Raw genomic sequence first — 27,665 nt, forward strand, 5'->3', positions numbered from 1 at the left:
GTTATGAACAAGTGCTGGAGGATACCAAAAAGTTCAAAATTCCGGAACAGAGGTCCTTTGGTCAATGTAAATCAGGTCTTATAAGCAGCAGTGAACAACAACAAAAAGCAAAACAAAACAACAGCAAAAAAGACTTTCCTCACTATCTTTGTTTCCCAAAACCAATAAGAAGGCATTCTCCGACTTAAATGTACAAACCCTGTGTTTCTGTTGTGTTTTATAGTTTTTATTTTTATTTTTTAGGGGACGGAGTTTTGCTCTTATTGCCCAGGCTGGAGTGCATTGGTGCGATCTCAGGTCACTGCAACCTCTGCCTCTCAGGTTCAAGCGATTCTCCTGCCTCAGCCGCCTGAGTAGCTGGGATTACAACCATTTGCCACCATGCCCGGCTAATTTTTTTTGTATTTTTAGGGGAGACAGGGTTTCACCATGTTGGCCAGGCTGGTTTCAAACTCCTGACCTCAGGTGATCTGCCCGTCTCGGCCTCCCAAAGTGCTGGGATTACAGGAGTGAGCCACTGTGCCTGACCTGTTTTATAGTTTTTAAATAGGCAGCATTTGTGTATCTCCAGTTTGAAAAGAAAAAGTGAAGCTCATAGAAGTTGTTGCTTTCCTTAGATTAAAATGGATCAGTAAGTGGCCAAACTGAAATTAGAACCTACGTTGTTTGAATTCCAGCCTAGGGATTTTTTCCACATGACCAGGTTGTACCTAAATGAATAAACAAAGCCTTGGGGAAAGGGGTGGTGAGGGGGTGGCCTGGGGGAGGTACTTAGATGCAATACTAAATTACCATGTATTACCAGTTAGCTTTTATGGTTTCAAAACGGGTTCATCCAGAAAGAGACCAGTTTTAACAATGTGGGGAGTGCTGTGTCTCTCTATGAAGTTCCCGCTCATTAAAGACTTCGTATTTGTGGTTACAACATGGAATGAAAGAGAGATGGGATCATAGAGAGCATCTCCTTTAGCCCTGTTGGATTTGAATATTTTCATTCCTGAAAAGAAGATCTCTTTCTTCTTGCCTCTCAACCAACACCTTCTGGGCCTCTTGTTGTCCTGCACCTCATCATCAGACTACTGTCCTCCCAAAAGAACCTGAGCCACACCGTCCACACTGTCTGTGTTCACAGTGAGTTCTCAATGTCTGACACTGCAACATTACTTTTTATTTATTTATTTATTTTTAAGAGACAGGGATGGCTTTGTTGCCCAGGCCGCAGTGTAGGGGCACAACCATAGCTCACTACAGTTTGAACTACTGGGCTCAAGCAATCCTCCCAGGCTAATTTTTTTAATTTTTATTTTTGTAAAGACAGGATCTTGCTATGTTCCCCAGGCTGGTCTCCAACTCCGGGCTCAAGCGATCCTCTCTCCTCGGCTTCCCAAAATGCTGGGATTATAGGCCTGAACCACCTCACTCAGCCCCAAATATTAATTACTTTTAAGGGGGACATTTCGAACATAAAGAAAAGTTTGGACACTTTCATAAGAAACACCCTTGATTCTCCACGGAGATTTAAAAAAAATGTTACATTTGTGTGTATTTCACAGATACAGGAGAAGCTTCTTTTGTCTCATTCCCAGGTCTCATTCCCTTCCCTGCCTGCCTAGAGGTAGTCATTGTCACGAAATTGGTGTGCAGCCTTTCTGTCCATTTTTATGCTTTTATTATATGTATGTTTGCCCTCATAGACATTGTATAGTATTGCTAGTTTGTTTTTTTTTCTAAAGAGGCATAATCACTTATATATCTTGTGTCCCCCCCACCCCACTCAATGTTCTTTTTCTGAGATTTAGTCATGCTGATACAGTGGTGATCATTTCTACATCATTCCCACCTCCCGATGTTGAGCTATGATGTGTCCCATTCCTGACAGTCTTTACAGGATGGTGGCTAAATTGAATAAAAATGCACCTCGCACAGCGCTACAAGGGATCTGATACACACAGATTTCCCCCACACTATCTGCCCCCTCACTCACTCTCCACAGAGGCACCGCTGGCTCCAGAGGATACACTGCCCTGCCTAGAATCAACCTAAGAATCAATATTATTTTAAACATTGTTTACTGCATAAGTATTTACTTATTAGAGAAACTGAAACTGTCATTTCAGATCTCATTTATCATGCCTGTTCACACAGCTTACCTTCTGATGTGAAACACTAGGTCTAAGTTCAATACTCTTAAACATTTACTTAACACGTATCAAGCGCCTTTCTAAAAATAACTGTAAAACACACACAACGTAAACGCACCATTGTAACCATATTTAAGTGTACAATTCTAATAGTGCTAAGTCCATTCACATTGTTCAATTTCTTTAAGTTCTATGTGCTACCGAATGAACAAAATGATGCCCATGCAATCTAGGTTCACGAGGAACAAAAAAAGAAGAGAAAGAAACGGTTAAACGGTGCAGTGAAAAGAAAAACAGCCCTTTTCTTTTCATCCCAACAACAGGTTGGGATGAATCCAGGCCCTGTTGTTAAAACGCTGCATGGCTTTAGGTAAATCATCTAACCTTTTGGGGCGATCTTTTCCTCGTCTGAAAAATGAGAGGTTCAATTTAGACGATCTTTAAGAATTCTTTCAGCTTTAAAGCCAATTATGTAGAAAAGGAGAGGAGAAACATTTCCTAAGGAGCAAAAATTGGGGCGCGCACCAGTAACGACCAGCTCCACCTGTTTCCAAAGGGCTTGGCCAAGAGGCTATGAACTATCCCGGGCGAGTAGCCTGTCTGCCATGCTGTTTCGCGTGGAGCTCTGTAGCAGGCCAGAGCTCCTGCACCCCATTCCACCCTCAGCATCCGGGCATCTGCCTCTTGAGCACCCCAAATCCCCAGGTCCGGAGGTCGGCACCTCTGGTTCTCAGACCAGATGTAGGTGGTCCTGCAATCACACCTCCGCGCTCGCGTGTTATCAGGGGAGGGAGTGCATTGCCAGGAGGCACCCGAGTGCATCTCAGATTAGCGCCTCCGGGGCTGGGAACCAGCACGCCGGAGCAGGGCAGCTCCAGACGTCAATCAGGGCGAGAGGCAGAGAACAACGAGACACGCCGGGCCAGCCCGGTATGCCCAGGCTCCGGCAGGGAGCTTTCGGCCGAGCGTGCTCAGTGCGCCTGCCCCGTGCGTGCGCGCGCGCTCGTGCGCTCGCTCCCCGGGCCGCGCGCCCTGGCGCTCGCGAAAGCTCGCTGTCGCTGGAAGGCGCGCGCCGGCGGTCCTCCGCCGCTCGGGGTACCTGAGGGACGCGCGGCTGCCCTCGGCTGGCGGTGCAGCCCCCACCGCTTTGGAGCCAGACGCCGGGGTCTGAGGTGAGCCCCCCGAAGCGTGTGGGCCCCTGGGCCGGGGCAGCGGGAGAGGGAGCAGCGAGTGTGGAGCCCGCGGACGCGCCGCGCGGCTGCCTGCTGCTCCGCCTCAGCCCGCGCCGAGGAGCCAGCAGCAGCCCGGCGCCTCCTCCTTAGGGATCGTTCCTCTCGTCGCGGCCACAACAAAAGCCTTGGGCACCGGGCTGTGGCGGGCGGCGGAGCGGGGGCCTGGGCCCGCGGTGGCGGCAGGGGGCCTCGGGGACGCCTAGTTTGGGGCTGAGGGCTGACGGGGGAGCTGCCCCTGGAGACGGTTAACCCTGTCCGCCCTGAGCCCGCGCTCGGCAACCTGTGCGAGTGTGGACCGCGGTTCTCTCGCCTCCACCCCGGCCCAGACCCTGCGCGGCTGGGAGAGGGGCCTGGCCGGAGCCGGCGGCAGCGCGGGGCGCCGGGGGGCGTGGGCGGAGGACAATGCGCCGGTGGCTCCCTGCAGCCCGAAGCGCGCGCCGCCAGGCTCCCGGCCCCGGCTCGGGTCAGCTTCGGGCCCACCTTTGCCTGCCCACGCCTGAAAGTTTCCCCGCCGTTCCGTCAGTTTGCAAAATCCTTGCTCCCTTCCGCCAGCTTCCCCTGGCTGCCTCCTCCGCGGGCTGTGGGTTTGCCGTGGGGTGGCCACTGCTGGATGCCCGAGGGTCCGCATCTGAAATCAAGCTGTTGTGAAATAGCCTGCAAGGTTAAGGAGCCTTGTGTCCTTTCAAGACATGTAAACATTTTCCTAGAGGTGTTTTACATCCTAGGAGTCTTGAGTTCGATCCCTCTGTTGTAAGATAAGCCAAGGGGGCTTTTCTTGGCTTTGTTTTTAAGAACAAAAGCACGTGCCATGAATTGAGGCAGAGGAGTAGACTTCAGATTTAGAGAGATCGGCCCCATGAAGGAGGTTCGGCGGTTTGCCCAGTGTAGAATGACTCTTTGAATTTTGGTCCCTGTCTGGATTGAGGGAGATGCAGCAGCAGTACAGAAGAGCAGCCACATCAGTTACTGCTATGGGAAAGTGTTCAGACACAGCTTCATCTTAGAGAAGTAATTCTGATAGGGAATGCGTATTGCTGGGAATTGAGTTACTTTGTAAAGCCAGTATGATATGAGCAAGGAAACAAAGACCTGACTACCCCTGGGGATGTTACCTCCTTCCCTCATCCTCCTTTAGCCCTTGGTGGTGTGCTGGTGCCGTTCCTGCATTTTAGTCTGGAAAAGGAATAGAAATCCTTAGTTCTATTATTAAGAAGTGGTTACTCCTGAAGATAATGCTTTCCGTCTTTACTATTAAACAAATCAATACTATCTTTTTCCTCCAGAAAAAAAGAAAACCCACAAAGATTAAAAAAAAAAAATCAGAGTCGGAGAGCCTAGGAAAGAGGTGTAAGAGCTTGACTGGGCGGGGCTGGAAGGATAGAGCTGAAGATAAAGTATAACTAAGAGGCAGCCCTTCTACTATATCCCCGTCCCACCCCATTGTTTGAAACTGTTAGGAAAATAAGTAAATTACGGGTAAAGCCTATCATTCTGCCCTCTCTTTCCTCCTATCCTTTTTCCCTCATCCACTACTAAAATTCTGTATCTCCATTTCTCCTAAATCTGTAAAAGCGTCCCATTTATAAAAGGAGAAGAAGGACAATGAGCCGTTTCCTCATCCTAGCTACTCTATGCTTCTGAGCTTTATTTTGTGCTTTGAGCATTCAGGTGGATATTTCTTGGGAGTTCCGTGATTGAGATATTTGAAGTAGAGAGGGCTAAGGGAATTTAATAGCAAAGTGCACATTCTTTCTTTGTATAGAACAAAGTGAAAGCTTTATCACTGGGGAAGGAGAGAGGAGTTTTTTACTCACAATAAGTTGTCTGTTTCCCAGGAAACAAACTTAAATTTCATATTAGTTTGATAGTGAAACTCTAAGATTTTATATTCAAAACTTTTTCTGAGTATGTGAGTTTGTTGATGTTAAGCTGCTGTTGACTTTCTTTTCCTTCAGAGACAGATAGTAGGAAACAATTCGTACCACTTCTTTGAGCGGTTTTGGCCTGAAGTTTTTGGGTTTTTTTTTTCCTATCCCCAGAATTCTAGAATTATGCATAATTAAAACTGCAGCTGTGCACAAAAATAAAAAGAATGATTTTGAAAATATGTACTGGATAAATTATTCAGCATAGATTGGAGGAAAATTTGTGGTAGTCTCGAGGAAAGAAATTAGATTTTCAGTAGTGATATTTCTATAATGCTAGGAACAAGTGAAGTGTAACAGCTTCTTGCTGGCTAGGAAAGAGTTTTACCTACTATGTCAAAAAATCAATTTCCTCTTTTTGCTTTCCAGTTCATCATGTTGGGAACTATTGACAGTTCGGTATATTCAAGGAGTGTATTGCACATTAAGTTTGAGATGAATATAACTAGGCTAGTGGACCTGAAAACCAAATCCTGGTCCCCAGATTTTATCTCATTAAAATAATTCCGTAGTCAAAGCCTTGTTAAGGGGGATGGAAAGCAGGGACTTGGTATTAGAGAATTTTTTGATAGCAGATTTAAGAGAAGCTGGACTGAAATTTCAGCCCATTTTAAAGTCCAGAATCTATCTGTCTCTTAACTTTTCAGTTTTATTTTCAGGTCAATTTTTAAAGATCTTCTGTCTTCTTTAGTCTTAGTAATTAATAATTTCTAAATTGGACTGAACTTTGATGCCTACCATTCATTTAAATTTTGAACCTAGATGGATTTACTTTTCCTCTGTGTGCGTGTGTGTGTGTGTGTGTGTGTGTGTTTTAAGCCTTAATCACTTAACACATTGGAAGATTAAGTTATTTGTTGTAATCAGTAGATGATGACAAATGGACTTTAAACATTAGATGAAGTAGGAAAGTTCAGAAAAGAGATTCTCTGAGATTAGTAGGAATCTAGGTCCTGTGAATTAAATATGAAGCTATATAAACTTTCTTGTAGCAACCAGTAGGCAAAGGGCCAAAGACTATATAGACTTTAAGAAAAGGAAAGTACCATTTGAGCAATGAGTGTTCGCTGAGTGTATATTTTGTCTAACAAGACAATAATTTTCTTAAGAGAAGGAACTGTTATTTAGAGATAGTTACTGCTAATCTTTGCAATGCGTTCTTGAAAACGTGTCTGAAAAAAGACAAAGAATATTCCTCCTGTTCCCTCTGTAGGCACTGTGTAACCAGCATTTACTTCTTGAGACAACCTTTAGATGATCTTTCTCAAGTTGAAATGCAAAATGTTACCTGCATTTATCAGGTGTCAAGAAAATGAATTCTCAACAGAACAATGAAATGGAGCCCTATCTGTAGAGAAAGTGTAAATTGGAATAGAGTTGCTGAACATAATCTTTTGTTGCAGAACCCCTTTGACAAACCCTTAGGGCCCACTTCTCTCATCATCCTTTCTTCTGGGATTCAGTCTGCGTTCCTCTTCCCAGTTGCCACCTCCTGCATTTCCCACCGAGTTCTTTGGGTCTGATTTTGCAGCCAGCCTGGGAAGATGGTCTTCCAAGATTGGAATCCCTTCCCTTTATTGCTGTCTTTCAGGAGAAATACTTAGTTTATTTTATTTTAAAGACTTTTTGTCATCAAAAGAAACCTGATAAATAATGGTTGGGAAATATAAATTCCTAATGTTGTACATTCATAAAAATAGAAATGTGTAAACTTTAAAGTATCTAGTCCTTTTTGTTTTCTGATGGAATGTTAACCAAGTAACTTAGTCTGAAATCAGTTTTCCAGATATTCTGTATTGCTCTATGGAGAAGTGAATGTGTCTCTTTTCCCCTACAAAGGGCATGAGCAACTGTTGCATAGCATTCACTTTTTGCAGGGCCCTCACCCCTGAAGCTGCTCACTCCAATTATGTTAATCTAGTAGGTCCCCCCTTTGTTTTTCCAGTTGATATACTGCAGTTTCTTATAATAAAAAAAGAAGATAATATCAATAAGAACGCCCCAAACAACTCTTAACCTTTAATGACTTGCTACATTTGGATAGGATCTCTTTGGCCAGAATCTTTACTATGTCCTGCAAATCTGGAACTTCAACTTACAGCTTTTCCATGGATGACCCTACCTTAGGAAAAATGGCATGCTCACATGATTGTGATTAAAGCAGATAATTCATTATATTATTGAAGACATATTATTTGGAATGTTTATCAAAAGTTTTAATTTTTTTATTTTATTTAATTTTTTTGAGACAGGGTCTCACTTTGTCACCCAGGCTGGAGTGCAGTAGTACAGTCTCTGCTCACTGCAACCTCCGCCTCCCACGTTGAAGCAATTCTCGAGCCCTTCCTGAGTAGCTGGGACTACAGGTGCAAGCCAGCTACTTTTTGTATTTTTAGTAGAGACAGGTTTTTGCCATGTTGGCCAGGCTGGTCTCAAACTCCTGGCCTCAAGTGATCGGCCCGCCTTCACCTCCCAAAATGCTTGGATTACAGGCGTGAGCCGCTGTGCCCAGCCAGGAATGTTTTTAAGTTGTGCATACCATTTGATTCAGTTGATTGGTTATCTGATTTTTTTAGTATTGAAAATCAGATTTTGACTCTTACTATATTGATCATCACTGATTTGCTTTTCTTACTAGGTACGGTAGAGCAGTAACGTGTTCCTTGGCTTGTTGCTTAATTAGTAGTCAATAAACCAGTCATTTCACTAGTAGTTTTTCTTGTCAGCTAGTCAGCACACATTTATAGATTGAGCAGAGTTAATTACTTCATACACAAAATAATGCATGATAGGTTCTTTAACAAAATTCCATAAAGCATTTAATATTTTATTTTTAAACAATCGAAATAGTTTTACTATATTACGTGTACGTATATTTTTTCTGACAAAATGAGCTATATACATATACTGTTTTGTAAACTGCTTTTAAATTTTATTTTATTTTATTTTATTTATTTATTTTTTTTTGAGACAGAGTCTCGCTCTGTCGCCCGGGCTGGAGTGCAGTGGCCGGATCTCAGTTCACTGCAAGCTCCGCCTCCCGGGTTCACGCCATTCTCCTGCCTCAGCCTCCCGAGCAGCTGGGACTACAGGCGCCGCCACCTCGCCCAGCTAGTTTTTTGTGTTTTTTTTTTTTTTTTAGTAGAGACGGGGTTTCACCGGGTTAGCCAGGATGATCTCGATCTCCTGACCTCGTGATCCGCCCGTCTCGGCCTCCCAAAGTGCTGGGATTACAGGCTTGAGCCACCACGCCCGGCCTAAATTTTATTTTTTATTTATTGTTACTGTCTTACCATATCCACAAATACAGGTTTATGCTCATCATTTTTAGTAACTATATAATATTCCATCATGTGTTTATACCATAATTTATTTAACCAATTTCTTATTGGTAGACATTCAGGTTGTTTCCAACTTTTAGGTTTGTTTTTTTTTTTAATTGTTATAAACAGTGTTACACTAATATTTTGGTTGTGCATCATGTGTACTTATGTGTTTACTTAGAATAAATTATAAGATAGATTTGCTGGATGAAATTGTGTACATTTTAAGGGCTTTTGATGTAAGTAGCCCCCCCTTTTTTTTTAAAGTACCAACTAGTTTACTATTAGCATTTGAAAATGTTGAAATGTTGAAGGTGTTCTTTACCCTGTACTCCCACCCTTTACTATGTTCTATCATTATTGTTTTTTCCCATCTGATTGGCAAAAATCTTATCTCACATTTCTATTTTTTATTAGTGAAGTTGAATATCTTTTCATATGTTTCTTGGCTACTTTCTTTTGTAAATTTATGTCTTTTGCTTATGTTTCTATTAAAATGTTATCCCCTATCTGCTTTTATTTTTAAAATTCATTTTATGTATATAATTATATAAATGATACCTTTATTCTTTTTAATTATTCTGTTCTAGGATAGCATTTCTCAAGACCTGACATGGAGCACTTGTAACCTGAGGTAATCATTAGAATGCATATCATTCTCCAGGATTCAGATTTCTGGGAGAATCCATGAATCTGCTACACTTTAAGATTAGAGAACGGCTATTTTGGGGGAAATGAAAATTCTTTAACACCTGTACTTTGCCTGTTTTCTTTTTGTCTCACTGAATTCCACTGCTGTTTTTTCCCTTCTTTTAATAATCATAAACTACAGTCTTTCTGTATCAAGATTATTGTCCTTTCACAGCTGAACAGTAGATTTTACAAAAGCATCTTGGTACATGGTAATGTGAATGTCATAGTACATAAGGAAGCACTTTTATAAGAAGGTGGGATACTTTACTTGCAAGTGAGGCAAAAGGAATAAAAGAGGAAACCAGGTAAAATAGATGGAGTAGGCAGAATGTAGGGGGACATATCAGCTAGTTTTAAAAGCTGAATGAGATATTGCTCAGTTTCTTCCTCAGGTTTTATGTGGTAGTATTCTTTGAACCATTGATTTGAAACCCCTACCTGCTTGAAAAATAGATTAGTTTAAATGAAATTTTTGAAATTCTTGGTGTTACTATATACATATTCAATAGGGAGTAATGTTCCCTTTAATTTTTTTTTAGTTGCAGGCAGATGAATATGCTGCATAAGCAATAAACAACAAAGACTGAACTTACATGGATGTTTTAATACTACAATCAAATAAAACTTTCAACAGTTATTTGATGTATTTAATGATATGCATAGTTGTTACTGTGCTGCATGGTAATTAAGATAAATATGTTTTTAACTATGGTTAATATCAGTTTTCTTTTCTTTTTTTTGTGACGGAGTTTCGCTCTTGTTACCCAGGCTGGAGTGCAATGGCGCAATCTCAGCCCACTGCAACCGGAGCCTCCCAGGTTCAAGCAGTTCTCCTACCTCAGCCTCCCGAGTATCTGGGACTACAGGCGCCTGCCACCATGTCCGGCTACTTTTTTGTTTTAATAGAGACGGGGTTTCACTATGTTGGCCAGGCTGGTCTCGAACTCCTGACCTCGTGATCCACCTGCCTCAGCCTCCCAAAGTGCTGGGATTACAGGCATGAGCCACCCCGCCCAGCCCAGTATCAGTTTTCTATAGGCAGACCTCCACATTTGTGGGGAGAAAAAAAATATGGCAGGCCAAGAATCCGTTTCAGAAATTTCTGATGTAGAACATGAGGAGCTTTGGGGCTTTTTGAGCAGGGTTTACTTTTAACCTTAGTTTCCTAATTCTAGGGACCATACACTTTTCCCTTCCGTTAGTCAAGACCATCTGCTAGAGGGAGAAATTGGGAAGATTCAGCCATTGTTTTACTTTCTCCAAATAGTTTTCTGTCTGGTAACTGAAGCTTGGGACATAGAGTTCCCAATCATTGATAGTTAATGCACAAAGGATAGTTTCTTTCCCCGCTTAAGCCAAAGCAGTTCCGGGTCCCACAATCTAAGTTATTATAGGTGCTAGTATTTGAGTTGTCCTGTTAATCTGGGGCTTTGAGAATTTCTGAACCTGAATTTCTCATCTTTTCCCAACCTAGGCTCTCCACAACAAACATAAAACTATCCAATGCATATGAAACAAATTGAAATAAAAGCAAAGTTAACATCGTTACTAAACCAAATCGAAATGTGATAGCTTAGAATATGCCTTTTTCATACCAGACCTGCCTTCCACTCCACCCACACCCTCTCAGCTCCAATTGAGAATCACACATAAGTTTGCCCCTGGAGAAGTACATACAAGTTAGAAATTCTAAAGCTCCGTGGAAACAATAACTGGGAATTATTCTTATTTCTGCTGTGACTTTTTAGGGACGATTTCTATTCTCTGTGCAGCATGGCTATGTGTAATGACCATTCGTTGATGAAATATTTCTTAGTGCTACATCTGTGTTGTTAAATTTTTGTACTATCTAAAATATAATGTAATACTGTGAAAATTTCCTAGTATTTTAGAACCTTCTATACGTCAGTTCAGTATTGGTTGATAGAGGTAGCATTTGTATAAACTAATTCAGTGATTAAAATGTCTAATGTTTAATACTGCTTTACCATTTATAAAGTACCTTTGCGTTCCTTGTCTTAATGATTCACTCATATCATCCCTGTGAGCGAGGTGGTATTGGAATCATTTTCAAGAAGAAAAATTCTGGGTGCATAGAAGTTAAGTGGTATGTTTACATTCACACAGCTAGCAAGAGACTTGAATCTGTATCTTTTGACTTATTTTTCAGACCACTTTCACAGATGTCTTCTGCTACATCAGTTAATGCAAAAATATACTGTTAAAGATTAAAACACATAAAATTTTAAGTTCAATAATTTAGGTTATAAGCATAATGTTTATATTTTAAATAAAATTCAAGACAATAGCATAAGAATTTTTCAAAATGAATCAATTATATATTGTGACTGATGAAAAATTGCCATTATAGATGAGAAGTTAAACCATGTGTTATATAAGCAACTGAGGGAAGAAATGAAATTTGCATTTAAATGCTGTTTAAGAATCATTTTAGTGTAGCTATAGCATAAATGATAAAGTAGAAAAATTATATCTTTATAAAGTACCCACATATTGTTAACTATTAGGTCAGTGTAATATCTCTCATCAAAGATTATTAATGTCAAGTGCATAATACTTTGAGAGCAAATGACTAATTTCTCCCATTTTTTTAAAATAATGCTTTCCAGATATTTCAGTCGAAGGAAGAAATAGCTCTTCTCCTAAGATGGAATCTGTGGTTTGGGAATGTGGTTGATCAACTTGATATGTTGGCCAAATGTGCCCCATGTAATAAAATGAAAAGAAGAGACAAGATGATGTCATTTTCCCATATTGTGAAACCAAAAACAAACGCCTTTTGTGAGACCAAGCTAACAAACCTCTGACGGTGCGAAGAGTATTTAACTGTTTGAAGAACTTAACAGTAAGATATAGAAGAAGTATCTTCGAGCTGAGACCTGCAGGTGTATAAACATCTAAAATACATATTGAGTAGGCCTGATCATCCGAATCTCGTTCAGACCCAGGAAGGATGGCTATGACTTGGATTGTCTTCTCTTTTTGGCCCTTGACTGTGTTCGTGGGGCATATAGGTGGGCACAGTTTGTTTTCTTGTGAACCTATTACCTTGAGGATGTGCCAAGATTTGCCTTATAATACTACCTTCATGCCTAATCTTCTGAATCATTATGACCAACAGACAGCAGCTTTAGCAATGGAGGTAAGACTTGGTCTATTCTTTGATGTATCTTAGTGAATGACTCTTGTGTTGTCCCATCAGCCAATCTAATGAATGTGTTTGATAAACAACAGGAAAATAATATGCTATTTTAAATTATGTCTTACACATTTAAAAATTTGTATGTTTTGCTTCAGACTCTAATAGATTGAAGAATTCACATTTGGTGAATGTAACTGTTATATTTTAGACATTATACTTTTATAAAGAAATTTGAAATACCAGAACATGGGAGATAATAGCCATTCAGAAGTTTAAAATTTAAGAATAACTCCCAAGCAGTGAAAAATTTTTTGTCAATGCGAATTATCTGTTCTTGATCTCTCAGAATTTTATGAAAGTTTGCTGCCTTATTTGAATTTTTTTAATGGTAATTCTTCAGACAGTTCTTAATTATTTTAATTTAGAAACTATTTCAAATTTACAAACTGTGGACACATTAATTGATATAGTTAATAATAGGTTTAAATAAGGGTATTTATATCTATAATGGTTTTAGAATTGAGGACAGGGATATATATATACCAGATAAGAACTGGGAGGCAGTAAGCAGTGGTGGTATTAAAAATAGACTTTGAGGTAGACAAACCTGTTTGAATTCTACATCTACCACTTTCTAACTGTATACTTTGGCCACGTTATATGAACTTTCTCACCACTTTCTCACCATAGTTTCTTTGCTTGTAACTTAGAGACTTCTGTAAGGTACAAAGTGAAAATCCATGTATAGTACTTGGCACATAGTAAGTATTCTGTAAGTGATAGCTTTTACCATTTGTTCATATTCTCATATTAGTGAGGCTACCTAATATAATTTAGAGGGAATGCTTGATACATTAGACTTCAGCCTGTTTCCATAGCGCTTTCAGCAAATGGAAGCCTATGTTTTAGAATTCTTCATTTTATAGTAAAATCGAAAAACCTAAGTCTGAGAAAATTTGTAAGATTATTATTCATATATTTTGAAATAAGGAGGGCATCTTATATATTCCACATATTTGAAAATGCTGTAGATGTTGAACAAAACATTTTTTGCTTTTCCTCTGAGTACACGAGGTCTAAGTGGGTGAAGAGAGAGATTTGGTATAGGCTATCAGATTAGGATATATAAAAATGGGTATTGGTTTAATACAATAAGTTGGTTCCAGGTATAGTAGTCTTTGCTATGTATTAAAGCTATTGATTTCTCACAGAAAATTGAATTAGAAACATTTTTATGTCTGGTATCATTTTAAATCATAACTCCTTTGGGAAGCAAATAGGTTAATAAGAAGCAGGTCATAAAGATGCTTGTCCTGACTTGGGTTCAACTTTTGGCCCTGCCATGTAGTAGGTTTAAGACTTTGGACGAGTTACTTAAACTCCTGATCTTTGTTTTCTTCATTTGTGAAAAGGCAGTATATGATATACCTTGAAGGGCTGTTGGGATTAAATAAGAGATTTATAAAGTAGCTAGCACAATGCATCATACACAATAGGTGATTTGCAAATATTAATTCTATTCCAAATTCCATTTCTAAATCATCTAAAGGGAAGTACTAGAAACACCACATATTTGCTCCAGTGAATTTGCATCCCTCCTTGTAGGTTCATGGGGCATTCATTCATAGTGATAGCGTGATAGGCCCTCTCTGCCTTCTCAAATATACACAGGTAGTCTAGATATTTCAGTGACAATGGGGTTGCCTCTGTTTGAATTTCAGACATTCTAGGGAGAGCACCTAAGTGAGTAATAGTTTCTAAGAGAAGGTTCTAATGACTTGAAGTAATGTTGGGAATAGTTGCATATTGCATGGTTATCATATCAGGACAGTGATGCCACTGGCTGAAAGAATAATCAAACACAGTTTGAGAGTGTAACATTTCTTTAATAGCAAATGACGTGGAAATTCAGCAGACAACACAGCCTGTTCAGTGCTGCTGATGACTCTCTCCACCTCCATCCCTCTACTGATCCAGGAACCAGCTTAGCAGGCACAAGTAATTGGAGCAAACCCAGCACATTCTTGAGTGTTTGCTGTGAGACTGGATGAATTCAAAGACAGTTTCCTAGGTGTAGCATCTTTCAGCAGGCCCCAGGCTTTAAGCCTGCCTAGAGTCCATTCCTTTTTTCTTTTTTTGTGTTTTTTTTTTTTTTTTTTTTTTTTTTTGAGACATGTTCTCACTCTGTGGCCCACACTGGAGTGCTATGGTGCAGTCATGGCTCACCACAGCCTCAACCTCCCAGGCTCTGGTGATCCTCCTGCCTCAGCCTCCCAAGTAGCTGGGACTACAGGTGTGTGCCACCACCCCTGGCTAATTTTTTTGTATTCTTTTTAGAGACAAGGTTTTGCCATGTTGCCCAGGCTGGTCTTGAACTCCTGGGCTGAAGCGATCCACTTGCTTGGGCCTGCCAAAGTGCTCGATTATAGGTGTGAGCCACTGCGCCTGGTTGGAGTCCATTCCTTTACTGTTTTGTGAGTTAAAATGAGTGCCTGGAACACAATGGTATGTGGGCAGTAAGCTAGATTAGCCACAAAGAGGGGAACAGAATCTGGGTTACTTTAAATTTTATTCACAATCAAGTTGGATTTCTTACATCGTGTCTGCAGGGTTCATACTCTATACTTTTATTGAGATTGGGACATGTTTAGATGGGTAAGTGTCAATCCATTAAGTTAGAAAAGAAGATTCTTGCTAATATGTTTATTTCTTTATCTCTGCCTTCCAAAACATGCACATCAATATACAAACATACATGCTACATTCTTCTAAGTTGTTAACTTGATGTTCTCTTTTCCCCCTGGGTATGAGTAGCTTTTGATAGGAAAAAAAATTCTCACTTCTGAGCCTTCCAAACCATTTTGAGCTGTCCAAATTGCTAAGAAAAGTTTTGGGAACTGTTCAGCATGGAGCAATAATCAACAAATGTCAGTAGCAATCTTTACTGAGCCCCCTATTATCAGGTATTTACGACTCTAGTGGTAATAAAAGAGATCTGGGCAGGCTTTTCCTCATACTGAATAGTTGAACCAAATTGGCTAGGATGGGAACAGATTAGTGTAAGAAGCACTAGAATAGGGATAGAAGACTTGTATTCTGTCACTAACTAGGTTTGAGACCTCTTTGTGTTGATTTCCAATAGGAAGTAAATTTTTTCTCCTGCCATTTTATAGGGTTATTGTTAAGATCAAGTGAGATAAGTGGCATTTATGTTAAAGAATTTTGAAAAGTTAAAGTGCTGTGTGAATACAGAGCATTATTCTTTGTTGCCTGTCACCCTGTTTTTTAATTTCAGTTAGTGTGTAGAATGAGCAATCTTTAATCTCTTTGGGAGGCTGATTGCTTGCCCCTCCCCACCCCGTATATAGAGGAAAGTAGGCCTCTCTATAGGATAATCAGAGGAAAAATTCCTGGGATGGTTTGTGTTTGCCTCCATTTCCTGTTTTCCTTTGTCATTCTCATTAAAGATATTTTTATGATTTAAGGTTTTCTTATAATGGGAGCATGGGAATCTGGCAGTGAAATAATCCTAGTAGGAACACAGAGCTTAAAAGCCTGAACATCCTGTATCTTTTATGGTTCATTAAGAACCAAGTATGTTTGAACCAGTCTCCCAGTTATCCAAACTCAAATTTGAGCTTTTTACTAAAAAACTTTATTATGGTAATGTTCAGTATATACAAATAGAATAATATAATGAAATGCCATGTATCCAGCATCCAGCCTTAAACATTACCAACTCGTAGCTAGTCTTGTTTCATTATCACTGCACGCCCTTCTGGGTCACCTTGAAGCAAATCCCAAATATCAAAATTTAATCCACAAATATTTTGATATATATCTCTGAAAAGTAAGGTCTCTTTGAAAATACATGAACACAATACCTTTATTTCTTTATCAGTGTCAAGTATCAAATTAATGTTCAAATTACTCTTGCATATTCCACAATTTTTTTTCATATTGGCTTTTTCTAATCAGGGTTCATACATTGCATCTGATTGATGTCTCTTAAGTCTGTTTTAATTTATAGGTTTTCCTTTCCTGTTCCCCTTTTTTCTTGTAATATATTTGTCTTATAGAGTTTCCCATAGTTTTTATTTTGCTGATTGCATCCCTGTGGTGGTGTTTACCATGTCTCTGTCTCATTTATTTTTGTAAACAGGCACTGTAGAAGCTTGGTTTGACACCAGTTTGGTTTTTTATTGTTGTTTTGGAAGGAATACTTCATAGGTAGCTAACATACTCCTGCCAAGAGCGCATAATATTAAGTTGTTACTCTTTTTGTAAATGTTAGCAGCCATTGATGATTTCCTAGACCAATAGTTTTGTTAGGGGTTTGCAACATGGTGATATTCTAATTCTGTTACCCTTTCTTCATTTCTTAGCTGGAATATTTGGAAGCTTCTCATTGACTATTGGATTACTTTCTTGTACAGTTTATATAAGAAAGATAGGATAAGTGCTTCCGTGTTCCCCCTTTATTAGTTTTTAGAATAATTAGTTGATTCCCAACCATCCATCCAAGGTGACCAGTGAGGGTTCTTTTTTTTTTTTTTGGTTTAAGTTTCATTGTGAACTCAAGGTTGTTTTTTGTTTGTTTGTTTGTTTGTTTTTAACATATTTGATGTTTTAAATCTATCACAGTGATTATTGAGGCTCAGAATATTCCATGTTTGGTAGTTGGAGCCTCTACATGGTAGCTCCTGAGTGTTTTATTTTTGAGACAAGGTCTTGCTCTGTCACCCAGGCTGGAGTGCAGTGGAGCAATCATAGCTCGCTGTAGCCTCAAGCTCCTAAGCTCAAACAATCCCCCTACCTGAACCTCCAAAGTAGGGACTACAGGTACATGCCATCATGCCTGGCTAATTTTAAAGAACTTTTTTTTTTTGTAGAGACAAGGTCTCACCATGTTGCCCAGGCTGCTCTTGAACTCTTGGCCTCAAGCTATCCTCCTGCCTTGGCTTCCCAAAGCATTGGGATTACAGGCATGAGCCACTGCACCTAGCCCTCCTTAGTGTTTTTGACACCACCCTAATGATATTTAATAGTTTCTTTTCTTTCTGGTGTGATTCAATCTCACTTCATACAATTCCGCATCAAACCCTGAATCATCAATTTCTCTAGGAAGCACTGGTTCCTTTTATTTTGGAAATGATAGAATTAAGAGATCACTATCTGGGTGCTAAGTCTGTTGATACTAAGTCATTTTTAGGCCTTTTCATGAACACAGCTAGGGAATACTTTTTTTTTAAGAGAAAGTCAATCATAAGTTTATACTGATACTTGCAATTCAAGTAATATTGCAGGATGTTGTTTTGTTTTTGAGACAGGGTCTTGCTCTGTCACCCAGGTTGAAGTGTAGTGGCACAATCACGGCTCACTGCAGTCCTAATCTCCCAGGCTCAATTAATTCTCCTACCTCAGCCTCCTGAGTAGCTGGGACTATAGGTGCATGCCACCATGCCTGGCTAATTTTTGTGTTTTTTGTTTGTTTGTTTGTAGAGACAGGGTTCACCATGTTGCCAAGTCTGGTGTCGAACTTTTGTTCTCAAGCTATCCACCAGCCTTGGCCTCCCAAAGTGCTGGAATTACAGATGTGAACCACCATGCCTGGCTATGGATTTTATTTAGCATCTTTAAATTCATTTTTGTTTCTCTATTCTCTTATACTCAAGTTTATTATACACATATATTATAGATTTTCAGAATAATATTAGTAATATTATTACTAACAATGATTACAGCAAGCAGTTTAAGATTTCTTTATACTTCTTTTTGTCCTTTAGGGACAAAGATTTCTTTTTTTTTTTTTTTTTTTTGAGACAGAGTCTCGCTCTGTCGCGCAGGCTGGAGTGCAGTGGCTGGATCTCAGCTTACTGCAAGTTCCGCCCCCCGGGTTCACGCTATTCTGCTGCCTCAGCCTCCCGAGTAGCTGGGACTACAGGCGCCCGCCACCTCGCCCGGCTAGTTTTTTGTATTTTTAAGTAGAGACGGGGTTTCACCGGGTTAGCCAGGATGGTCTCGATCTCCTGACCTCGTGATCCGCCCATCTCGGCCTCCCAAAGTGCTGGGATTACAAGCTTGAGCCACCGCGCCCGGCCGTGGGACAAAGATTTCTTTATACTTTTTGTTCTTTAGGGATGTGTATCAGCAAGGATGTACAGTGAAATTATTGTGTTTTAAGTCACCGAAATATTTTTTCTTCATGTGGTTAAACACAGTACACAGGTTCATACGTGTTATTTTGATTTTGAGGAATGACATTTATTTTGTAATTATACTTCAAGGTACATTCAGAGAAGTCTAGTTTCTATCCCTCTCTCACCTCTATCTTACTTTTTCCTTTCACCTAAAGGTAGCCATTTTTAAAAAGTTTTTATCCTTCCGTTTAAAAACCTTAAATGTAACACTTATATAAAATATTTATTTAATATATATCTATATATATTCTTTCACCTTTTTTGATACAGTTATACTGTTTTTTTCCCTACTTTTTTTTCCACTTAATATATTTCGGATATTTCATAGTAGCATTTATAGATGTTCCTCATTTTAAAATTTTAAAAAATTGTGGTAAGATATACATAATACAGTTATGTAACATAATTACAATTCCATCTCCAGAGTTTTCTCTTCTTCCAAAACTGAAAATCTACACTCATTAAATAACAAATCGGTCCCCATTTTTTCTTCTTCCTAGTCTCTGGCAACTACCATTTTACTTTCTTTGCCTCTGGTATTTTGTATAAGAAGAATCACAGTATTTGCCCTTTTGTGACTGGCTTATTTCATTTAGCATAACATCCTCAAGGTTCATCGATGTATCATGTGTTGGAATTTTCTTCTTTTTTTAAGGCTGAATAGTATTCCATTGTAGGTATATAACATGTTTGGCTTATCCATTTATCCATCAGTGGACCCTTCGGTTGTTTCTACCATTGGAGTATTGTGAATAGTGTTGCTATGAACATAAATGTACAATCTGAGTTCCTGCTTTAAATTATTTGGGGTTTGTAGTCAAAAGTGGAATTGCTGGGTCGTATGTTAATTCCATGTTTAATTTTTCGAGGAACTGTCAAAGTGTTTTCCATATGGTGGCACCATTTTACATTTCCACCAGTAATACACAAGATTCCAGTTTCTCCACATCTTGGCTAACACTGGGTATTTTCTGTTTTTGTTTTGTTTTGTTTTGTTTTGTTTTAATAGCTGTCTTCATAAGTATGACATGATCTTTATTTTTTTATAGTTAAATTTTACTCCATTGGGTTGGATATACAGTATTATGCGTTCAATTCCTGTTGATGGACACAGGAAACAACTGTGTTTCTGGTCTTTTACTGTTACATAATCTTACAAGTGTGTTTTCACATTTTGACTAGTGTATTTTTGGGATAGGTTCCTAGAAGTATAAATGTATGTGTTACTTTCCTTAATATTGCCACACCTCTTTATAGGGGTTGTACCATTTTGTGTTCCCACTAATAATGTGTGAGAGTATCTGTTTCTTCACAGCTTTACCAAAATAGTATGTTGTCATGTTTGTTTGTTTTAAACCAGTATGATAGGTGGGAAATGTTGTCTCAATGATTTTCATCACCTACTTTACAGAGACAGAAACACCTTCATAATTATTGATACATGAGGGATCTTAGTACCGACAAGAGTATGAAATTCAGAGACAAAGCAGTTCAAGCCCAAGTTTTGCTACTTATCAACTGCGGACAGTAACAATATAATATCCATGTGCCATCATTAGAATGGAATTGGTTATGAGGATCAAACGAGATATGTGAAAATTGCTTTTTAAAATAACAGTGGGCCAGGCGTGGTGGCTCAGGCCTATAATCTGAGGACTTTGGGAGGCCGAGACGGGCGGATCACCTGAGGTCAGGAGTTGGAGACCAACCTGACCAATATGGTGAAACCCCATCTCTACTAAAAATACAAAAATTCGCCGGGCGTGGTGGTGGGCACCTGTAGTCCCAGCTACTCGGGAGGCTGAGACAGGAGAATTTCTTGAACCTGGGAGGCACAGGTTGCAGTGAGCGGAGATCATGCCACTGCACTCCAGCCTGGGCGATGGAGCAAGACTCCATCTCAAAAATAAATAATTAAATAACACTGGCAAGGTGCGGTGGCTCACGTCTGTAATCCCAACACTTTGGGAGTCTGAGGTGGGCGGATCACCTGAGGTCAGGAGTTTGAGACCAGCCTGACCAACATGGGGAAACCCCATCTGTACTAAAAATGCAAAAATTGGCCGGGCGCAGTGGACCTACACCTGTAATCCCAGCACTTTGGGAGGCCGAGGCGGGCAGATCACGAGGTCAAGAGATCAAGACCAGCCTGGCCAACATGGTGAAACCCTGTCTCTACTAAAAATACAAAAATTAGCTGGGCATGGTGGCACGTGCCTGTAGTCCCAGCTACTTGGGAGGCTGAGGCAGGAGAATAGCTTAAACCTGGGAGGCGGAGGTTGCAGTGAGCCGATATCCTGCCACTGCACTCCAGCCTAGCGACAGAGCAAGACTCTGTCTCAAAAAAAATAAAAAATAAAAACAAAAACCGGGCGTGGTGGTGTGCTCCTGTAATCCCAGTTACTTGGTAGGCTGAGGCAGGAGAATTGCTTAAACCTAGGAGGCGGAGGTTGCAGGGAGTGGAGATTGTGCCACTGTACTCCATCCAGTCTGGGTAACAGAGTGAGACTCCATCTCACACACACACAAAATAAAACATCAGTGCCAATCCTTGCCTAGAGGATCAAATCCAAAGCATAATAGACATTCACAAATTGGCTTCTACTTATTTAGCATTCCTTAAGTCTATCAAGTCTGTAAATGCTATCTCTGCTTGGAAGGCTTTTGTAGTATCCCATTTGGTAATGTCTTAATTTTCAAGGCCTGGTGTGGCTGTTATTTCCTTGTGAAACCTGGGATGCCTAGAAGTTAGTGACTCTCTCCTCCATACTCACCAGTGTGTTTTATATGTACCTCTATTTTTGTGTGTATATTATTATATTGGAATTGTTTACGTTTTTATTCCTTCTACTAGAATTAACCCCTTGAAAGTAGAGCTTGTCTTTATTCATCTTTGTATGCCTAGTACCCGACACAGAACCTCACACATAGTAACTGCTAAATAAATGTTTGAATTAATTCATGAACTTTATAAATCCTAAATCCCTTAGAGGTGGCAGTAGTAATTGATTACGGTTTAGTGCTATACCTAAGCTCTTAATTTCCTAGGGTTATAAATAATTCTGTGGTTGGTGGAGATGGTGATGGTAATTCCAGTACCAAGGTTACCATATACTTTTGAATACTAGTATTTTACTTTTTTTCTTTTTCTTTTTTTTGGGGGGCCAGGGTGTCAAAGTGACTTGAATCCTTCAACATTATGTGTTTCTACTTATAAGTGGTGTAATTAAGCAAAGAAAGCAACACAACTTTCTCATGTCTAGGCCTTTCATGTTTCTTCTGCATGCATATTCTCCATCTTTGCTTATCAAAATTCTCTTGTACTTGATCCATTGTTAGGTTGAAAAAAGAAAGTAAGGTAGATAGCAAAACATTAGTATGGTATCATCCTGGTTTGGTTGAAAAACATATATGCATGTTCATTCAGAGTGAGTGATCTGGTGGGATTTTCACCAGGACCAACAGTGGTTGTTCCTGAATTAGTAGTTTGTTTGTGTTTTTTATGTTCTTCTTTTTTTTTTTTTAAATTATACTTTAAGTTCTAGGGTACATGTACATTTTCTGGTTTTCCTGTAAGGAACACATTATGCTTTTAAAATAGTAAAACTAGCAAATTTTATTTTTAAAAACTTTAAACTGTCCTTTTTTGCTTAGCTCCTGGTGCAGGGTCTAAGATTTAGTATTTACGTATATTTTGATTGGATAAGTACAATATAGGGAAGAACTTGGTAAATACTGCAAAAAAGCAAAGTGCTAAGGGGATTCAAAGAGAGAATGGTCGTACGTGGAAGGAGTCATGGAAGGCTTCAAATCGCAGATGGTATTTAAATGAACCTTGAAAGACAGATTTTTTTACTGTAGTTTTTATTTTAGGAGAATAGTATAATGTACCCCCATATAACAATAATTATTAACATTTTATGGATAGGGTTTTTAGAAAATGAAACTTCTTTTATTACATTTATAGAATTCATGGTGTTAATCTTTAGAATATGTGCGTTATCAAACAGATTTACTTTCTTTATTATTTTTTGTTAAGGTTAGGTGGTTTTCCCTAAACAAACATCTAGCAAAGTGGCCTAAGAAGCCTGGTGTGACGAGAAACCAGCCAGGAATTAAACTTCCAAATTCAAAAAGGTACATACAAGTAGTAAATTGCATTTAGTCATTTCAGACTTTAGGACAAAAAATAGCAGCTTCTGAAATTTTTGATTGATTTTCTTGTGTGACAAATCACTATAAAGTGATTTGTCTTAAATTATTAAATGCATTGAAATTTGGTTTGTAAAGCTTTATCTTTTGAGACTTAATTCAGAACCGTCCATGATATTGGAAATATTAAAAGTTTACTTCCCATAGGAGAGTCAGATTTATGGACCTCTCTGGGAACTTGGCTTTAACTTATGAAAATACATATTCTTCTCTGATAATGAGAAATTTCTGTAAAAAACTCACTGAAAAAGTATTGGAAGGTATTTAATATGCTATCACAGAACATTTTTAAAAATTAAGATTTGGGCCGGGCGCGGTGGCTCAAGCCTGTAATCCCAGCACTTTGGGAGGCCGAGACGGGCGGATCACGAGGTCAGGAGATCGAGACCATCCTGGCGAACACGGTGAAACCCTGTCTCTACTAAAAAATACAAAAAAACTAGCCGGGCGAGGTGGCGGGCGCCTGTAGTCCCAGCTACTCCGGAGGCTGAGGCAGGAGAATGGCGGGAACCCGGGAGGCGGAGCTTGCAGTGAGCTGAGATCCGGCCACAGCACTCCAGCCTGGGTGACAGAGCAAGACTCCGTCTCAAAAAAAAAAAAAAAAAAAAATTAAGATTTGAACAGGAAAATAAATCTATGAGATTAAAGACATTTTTACAAACCTAGAGTTTTTTTTTTTTTAATACAAAATAATTATTAAAGTTTGGACCTTTTCTCATTAGGCATTTTATTGTTACAGAAAGGGGATTTTTAAAAGGTCTCATTTTTAGTCACTTACAGTTATTCTAAAAAGTTGTTTTTGAATAATTTCTCATTCTAAGGGATCTGAAATAGCCATTTTTAAATTTTCAAGACCATTCCACGTTTGGTTTTATATTTAGTGAATTTAGTCATAAAACTCCCAAACCCCATAGGGTACAGTTTCTATGGTTACCAGACCCTTTGTAGAGTGACAAAGGTTGGAATTCTGATTCTCATGAGTCAAATTTTGGCCTTTGACTGGGTCTCCTCTGCACATCCTTGCTAAGCTTGGGCTGTTGCTATGCTTGAAGGCTTGTCAGCAAGCAGGTTCCTATGGTAACAGGAATGGAAATTTGAAAGAAGAAAGAGAATGGTAGCACAAAGACTTGGTTGATTTGAATTTGAACAAAGAATGGAAGGTTCCCTGTAGTGCACCTTTGTTGTAGAAACCAGAAATTTAATTTTAGAAAGTTACTTTCCAGTTTGTAAACTTCCTATACCCTGGTCTTGATTTAGTGAACAAAAGTATTATGGTTTAGGGAAGTACTCAATAAGAATCTTTTAAAATTCAGTTAGCTAAAGTTCCTTTTCTGTACTTCATAGAGCTTTCATAGTGTTTCTTATGTTATCCATTTGTTCTCAGATTTTTGGTGTTCAGGCTACCTCATTTAATTTTGATTTTGCTGAGGTCAGAAATTGCTAAGGTTAAAATCAGGGCAATTTGCTTATTTGAAAAATGTTAATATTTGTATTTGTTTTTATGTAACAGCTCTATTGAGATATAATGTGAGTACAGTAAACTGCCCTCATGTAAAACATTCAGTTTGATGAGTTTTGACAGATCCTGTGAAACCATCACCACAGTCGAGATACAGAGCATTCCTATCACCTCAAAAGCTTTCTTGTGCTGCTTTGTAGTCACCCCGCTCTCTACTGCCTGCTCCAAGCAACACTGATCTGCTTTCTTTCATTATGGATTAGTTTCCATTTTCTAGAGTTTTGTATAAATAGAATCATGCAGTATCTACTTTTTAATGTCTGGTTTCTTTCATTCAGCATAATGATTTTGAGATTCATCTGTGTTTTATTTTGTTTTTTTGAAAACTTCACTTTAAAAACTGTCTCACTTGGCAGTTGAGAACAGGGAATTTAGCAAGGTTCCTCCTTATGCCCACCAAGTAGGCCTGCTACAGCTCTATTAACTTGCACCTTTTCCCCAATCCCTTTCAAGCTATCATTTATTAATTGTGTTCTGTATGCTAACTTTATCTTTTTACTTATGAGTTATTAAGACCATTTTACAGAAGAGGAAACTGAAGCTTAGAGAGATTTGAATACAACAAATTTGTTAAATGCAAGGGCTCTGGATAAGAATGCCGAGATTTGACTTAATCTTGGGTTTGTCTTTGTAGTTGTGTGATCTTGGAAAAGCTACTTAGTTTTCTATATCTCATTTTCTTCACGTGTATTGTAAAATGAGTTCATAATAATAGTACTTACCTTATAGGATTGTTCTGAAGGTTAAATGAGATAATATGTGTAAGGCATTTTGAACAGTGCTTGTATTAGCATTGGAATGTATCCAAATCACACAGCACCGAAGTGTGTTACCAGTGGCAGCGAATCCATACTGGTCTGCAGCAACCTCAGTTCTTGCCTCCTCAGAAGAAAGAATTCGACTGAGGGGCATAAGGCAGAGTGGGAGACTGAGGCAAGTTTTGGAGTAGGAGTGAAAGTTCAGTAAAAAGCTTTAGGGCAGGAACGAAAGGAAGTAAAGCACACTTGGAAGAAGGCCAAGCGGGTGACTTGAGCGATCAGGTGCGTGGTTTGATTTGACTTATGGTTTTATATGTTGGCATACTTCTGGGTCTTCTCCCCTGAGTCTTCCCTTGGGGTGGGCTGTTTGCATGTGCAGTAACCTGCTAGCACTTGGGAAGGGGCTGCATGTACAGTGTATTTACTGGAGTTGTATGCATGCTCACCTGACGCATTCTTCCCTTACCCGTCTAGCCTTCCTAGAGGAAGGTCATATACCAGTAAAATGCTGCTATTTTGCCTCTTAGTGAACATGTTTGAGCCCACTCCCTCAGCTCCTGAGATCTTATCGGGAAGCTGCTAATCACCAATTTCAGGTTTTTCTTATCTGTTGGGAGGATGCCGTTCCCTGGCATCAGCTGAAACCAATTATTATTTTAGAGCGGCTTGAATGTCAAATATTTTCTTCCATTCTGTTGGTTGTCTGTTCACTCTCCTGATAGTGTCCTTCAGTACACAAAAGCTTTTATTTTTGTTGAAGTCCAGTTTACCAATTTTTTTCTTTTCAACTTGTGCTTTTGGTGTCATATCTAAGAAACCACTGCTAAATCCAAGGTCATGGAGATTTGCCCCATGTTTTCTTCTATGAGTTTCATAGATTATGCTTTTATACTTAGGCCTTTGATAAAATTTTGAGTTAATTTTTGTATATAAGGTAAGGTAAGAGACTAATGTTATGCTTTTGCGTATGGATTTTCTCTTATTCCACTGTCTTTTGTTGAAGAGACTTTTTTCCCATTGAACAGTCTTGGCATCTTTGTTGAAAATGTATTGGCCACACATGTGACGGTTTAATTCTGGACTCCTGATTCTGTCCCATTAAACTATATGTCTGTCCTTATCTAGTACACACTTTTGATTCCTATAATAGCTTTGTGATACGTTTTTAAATTGGAAAATATGAGTACACCAGTTGGTTCTTTTTCAAGATTGTTTTGGCTATTCAGAGTCTCTTGTAATTCCATATGAATTTTAGGACCAGCTTTTCCATTTCTGCAACAACAGAAGGCCATTGGGATTTTTGAAGGGATTACACTGAATCTGTAGGTCTTTTTTGGGAGTATTGCCATCTGAACAACATTGTCTTCCAAACCATGAACACAGGATGTCTTTCTGTTTATTTAGGTCTTCAGTTTCCGTCAACAATATTTTATAATTTTCTGTCTTACGTGATATTGGATAAATTTATTCCTAAGTATTTATTCTTTTTGATACTCTTTTAAATGGAATAATTTTTTATAATTTTCTTTTCTGTTGGTGGTTTTTAAAATTTTCATTGATCTACTTGGGTTTATATCTACAGTCTTAATATTTGATTTTAATTTGTTCAAACTATTTTGCATCCTTTTTTTCTCTCTTATCTTGCCTTCTTCTTTTTATTGTTTGTTTCCCTTTCTGTTGCTTTGTTAGTTGTGCGTTCTTTTATTGTTTACCCTAAAAATTATGATAGGTACTTTTGACTTATAATATTCTGATAGAAATAATTACTTCAACCATTCCCCCATTAGTGTTCTTCTGACCCTCCACCGTTTCCACTTTACTATAATGCATGTTAATTTTACGTGTATTTTGTATGTATTTTAAGATGATATTATTTTTGTTGGCAGAGAGTATTCATTTATATTTTCCCACAGTCATCCCTTTTGTTGCTCTTAATTCATTTTTAATTTTCATCTTAGATCATTTCCCTTCTGTCTAAAGAACTTTCAAGCATTTCTTTTAGTGCAGTTTGCTGATGGCTATTTTTTCCTTTTTTGTCTATCTAAAAGTGTATTTATCTTCATTTGTAAATAATATTTTTACTGGCTAGAGATTATAGGTTTGCAGTTATTTTCTCTCAGCTTTTTAAATAAGCCATTCCATTGTTTTCTGGTTTTCTGAAGTCAACTCTGAAAGTTACTGTCACTTCCTTGAAGGTAATGTCCTTTTTCCACTGACCGCCCTTAACATATTTTTCTTTGGTTTTCAACTGTTTAAATAAGATATGCCTAGCTGAGGTTTTCTTGTATTTATCCTTGCGGTTTGGGGAACTTCTCAAATCTGTAGGTGATTTTCTTTAATCAGTTTTGGAAAATCCTTAGCCGTCATCTTTGTAGATTTTGCCTCTGCCCCGTTCTTGCTGATCTGTCCTTTTGAGATTGCATTTACATGTGTTAGATCTTTTTTGTGTTTTACATGTTTCTTACCCTCTTTTCTGTATTTTTTGGTCTGTGACCTTCC

General features: G+C 38.9%; 1 protein-coding gene across 3 annotated transcripts in view; it reads left to right on the forward strand.

The window, feature by feature from the left end:
• The first annotated feature begins 3,175 nt into the window (after positions 1–3,175).
• FZD3 (frizzled class receptor 3) overlaps positions 3,176–27,665 on the forward strand; it is a 71,390-nt gene continuing 46,900 nt past the window's right edge. Inside the window, exons 1-3 of one of the 3 annotated variants that reach the window (XM_025394360.1) lie at positions 3,176–3,313; positions 9,217–9,255; positions 11,945–12,477. In XM_025394360.1, the coding sequence (XP_025250145.1) occupies positions 12,289–12,477 (189 nt within the window). In that variant the 5' untranslated portion in view covers positions 3,176–3,313; positions 9,217–9,255; positions 11,945–12,288. Of the gene's footprint in view, positions 3,314–9,211; positions 9,256–11,944; positions 12,478–27,665 lie in introns of all 3 variants that reach the window. The other 2 variants (XM_025394358.1, XM_025394357.1) reach the window with 2 other exon arrangements.

This window comes from Theropithecus gelada, chromosome 8, assembly GCF_003255815.1.
Source record: "Theropithecus gelada isolate Dixy chromosome 8, Tgel_1.0, whole genome shotgun sequence".
NCBI classification, from domain to species: Eukaryota; Metazoa; Chordata; class Mammalia; order Primates; family Cercopithecidae; genus Theropithecus; species Theropithecus gelada.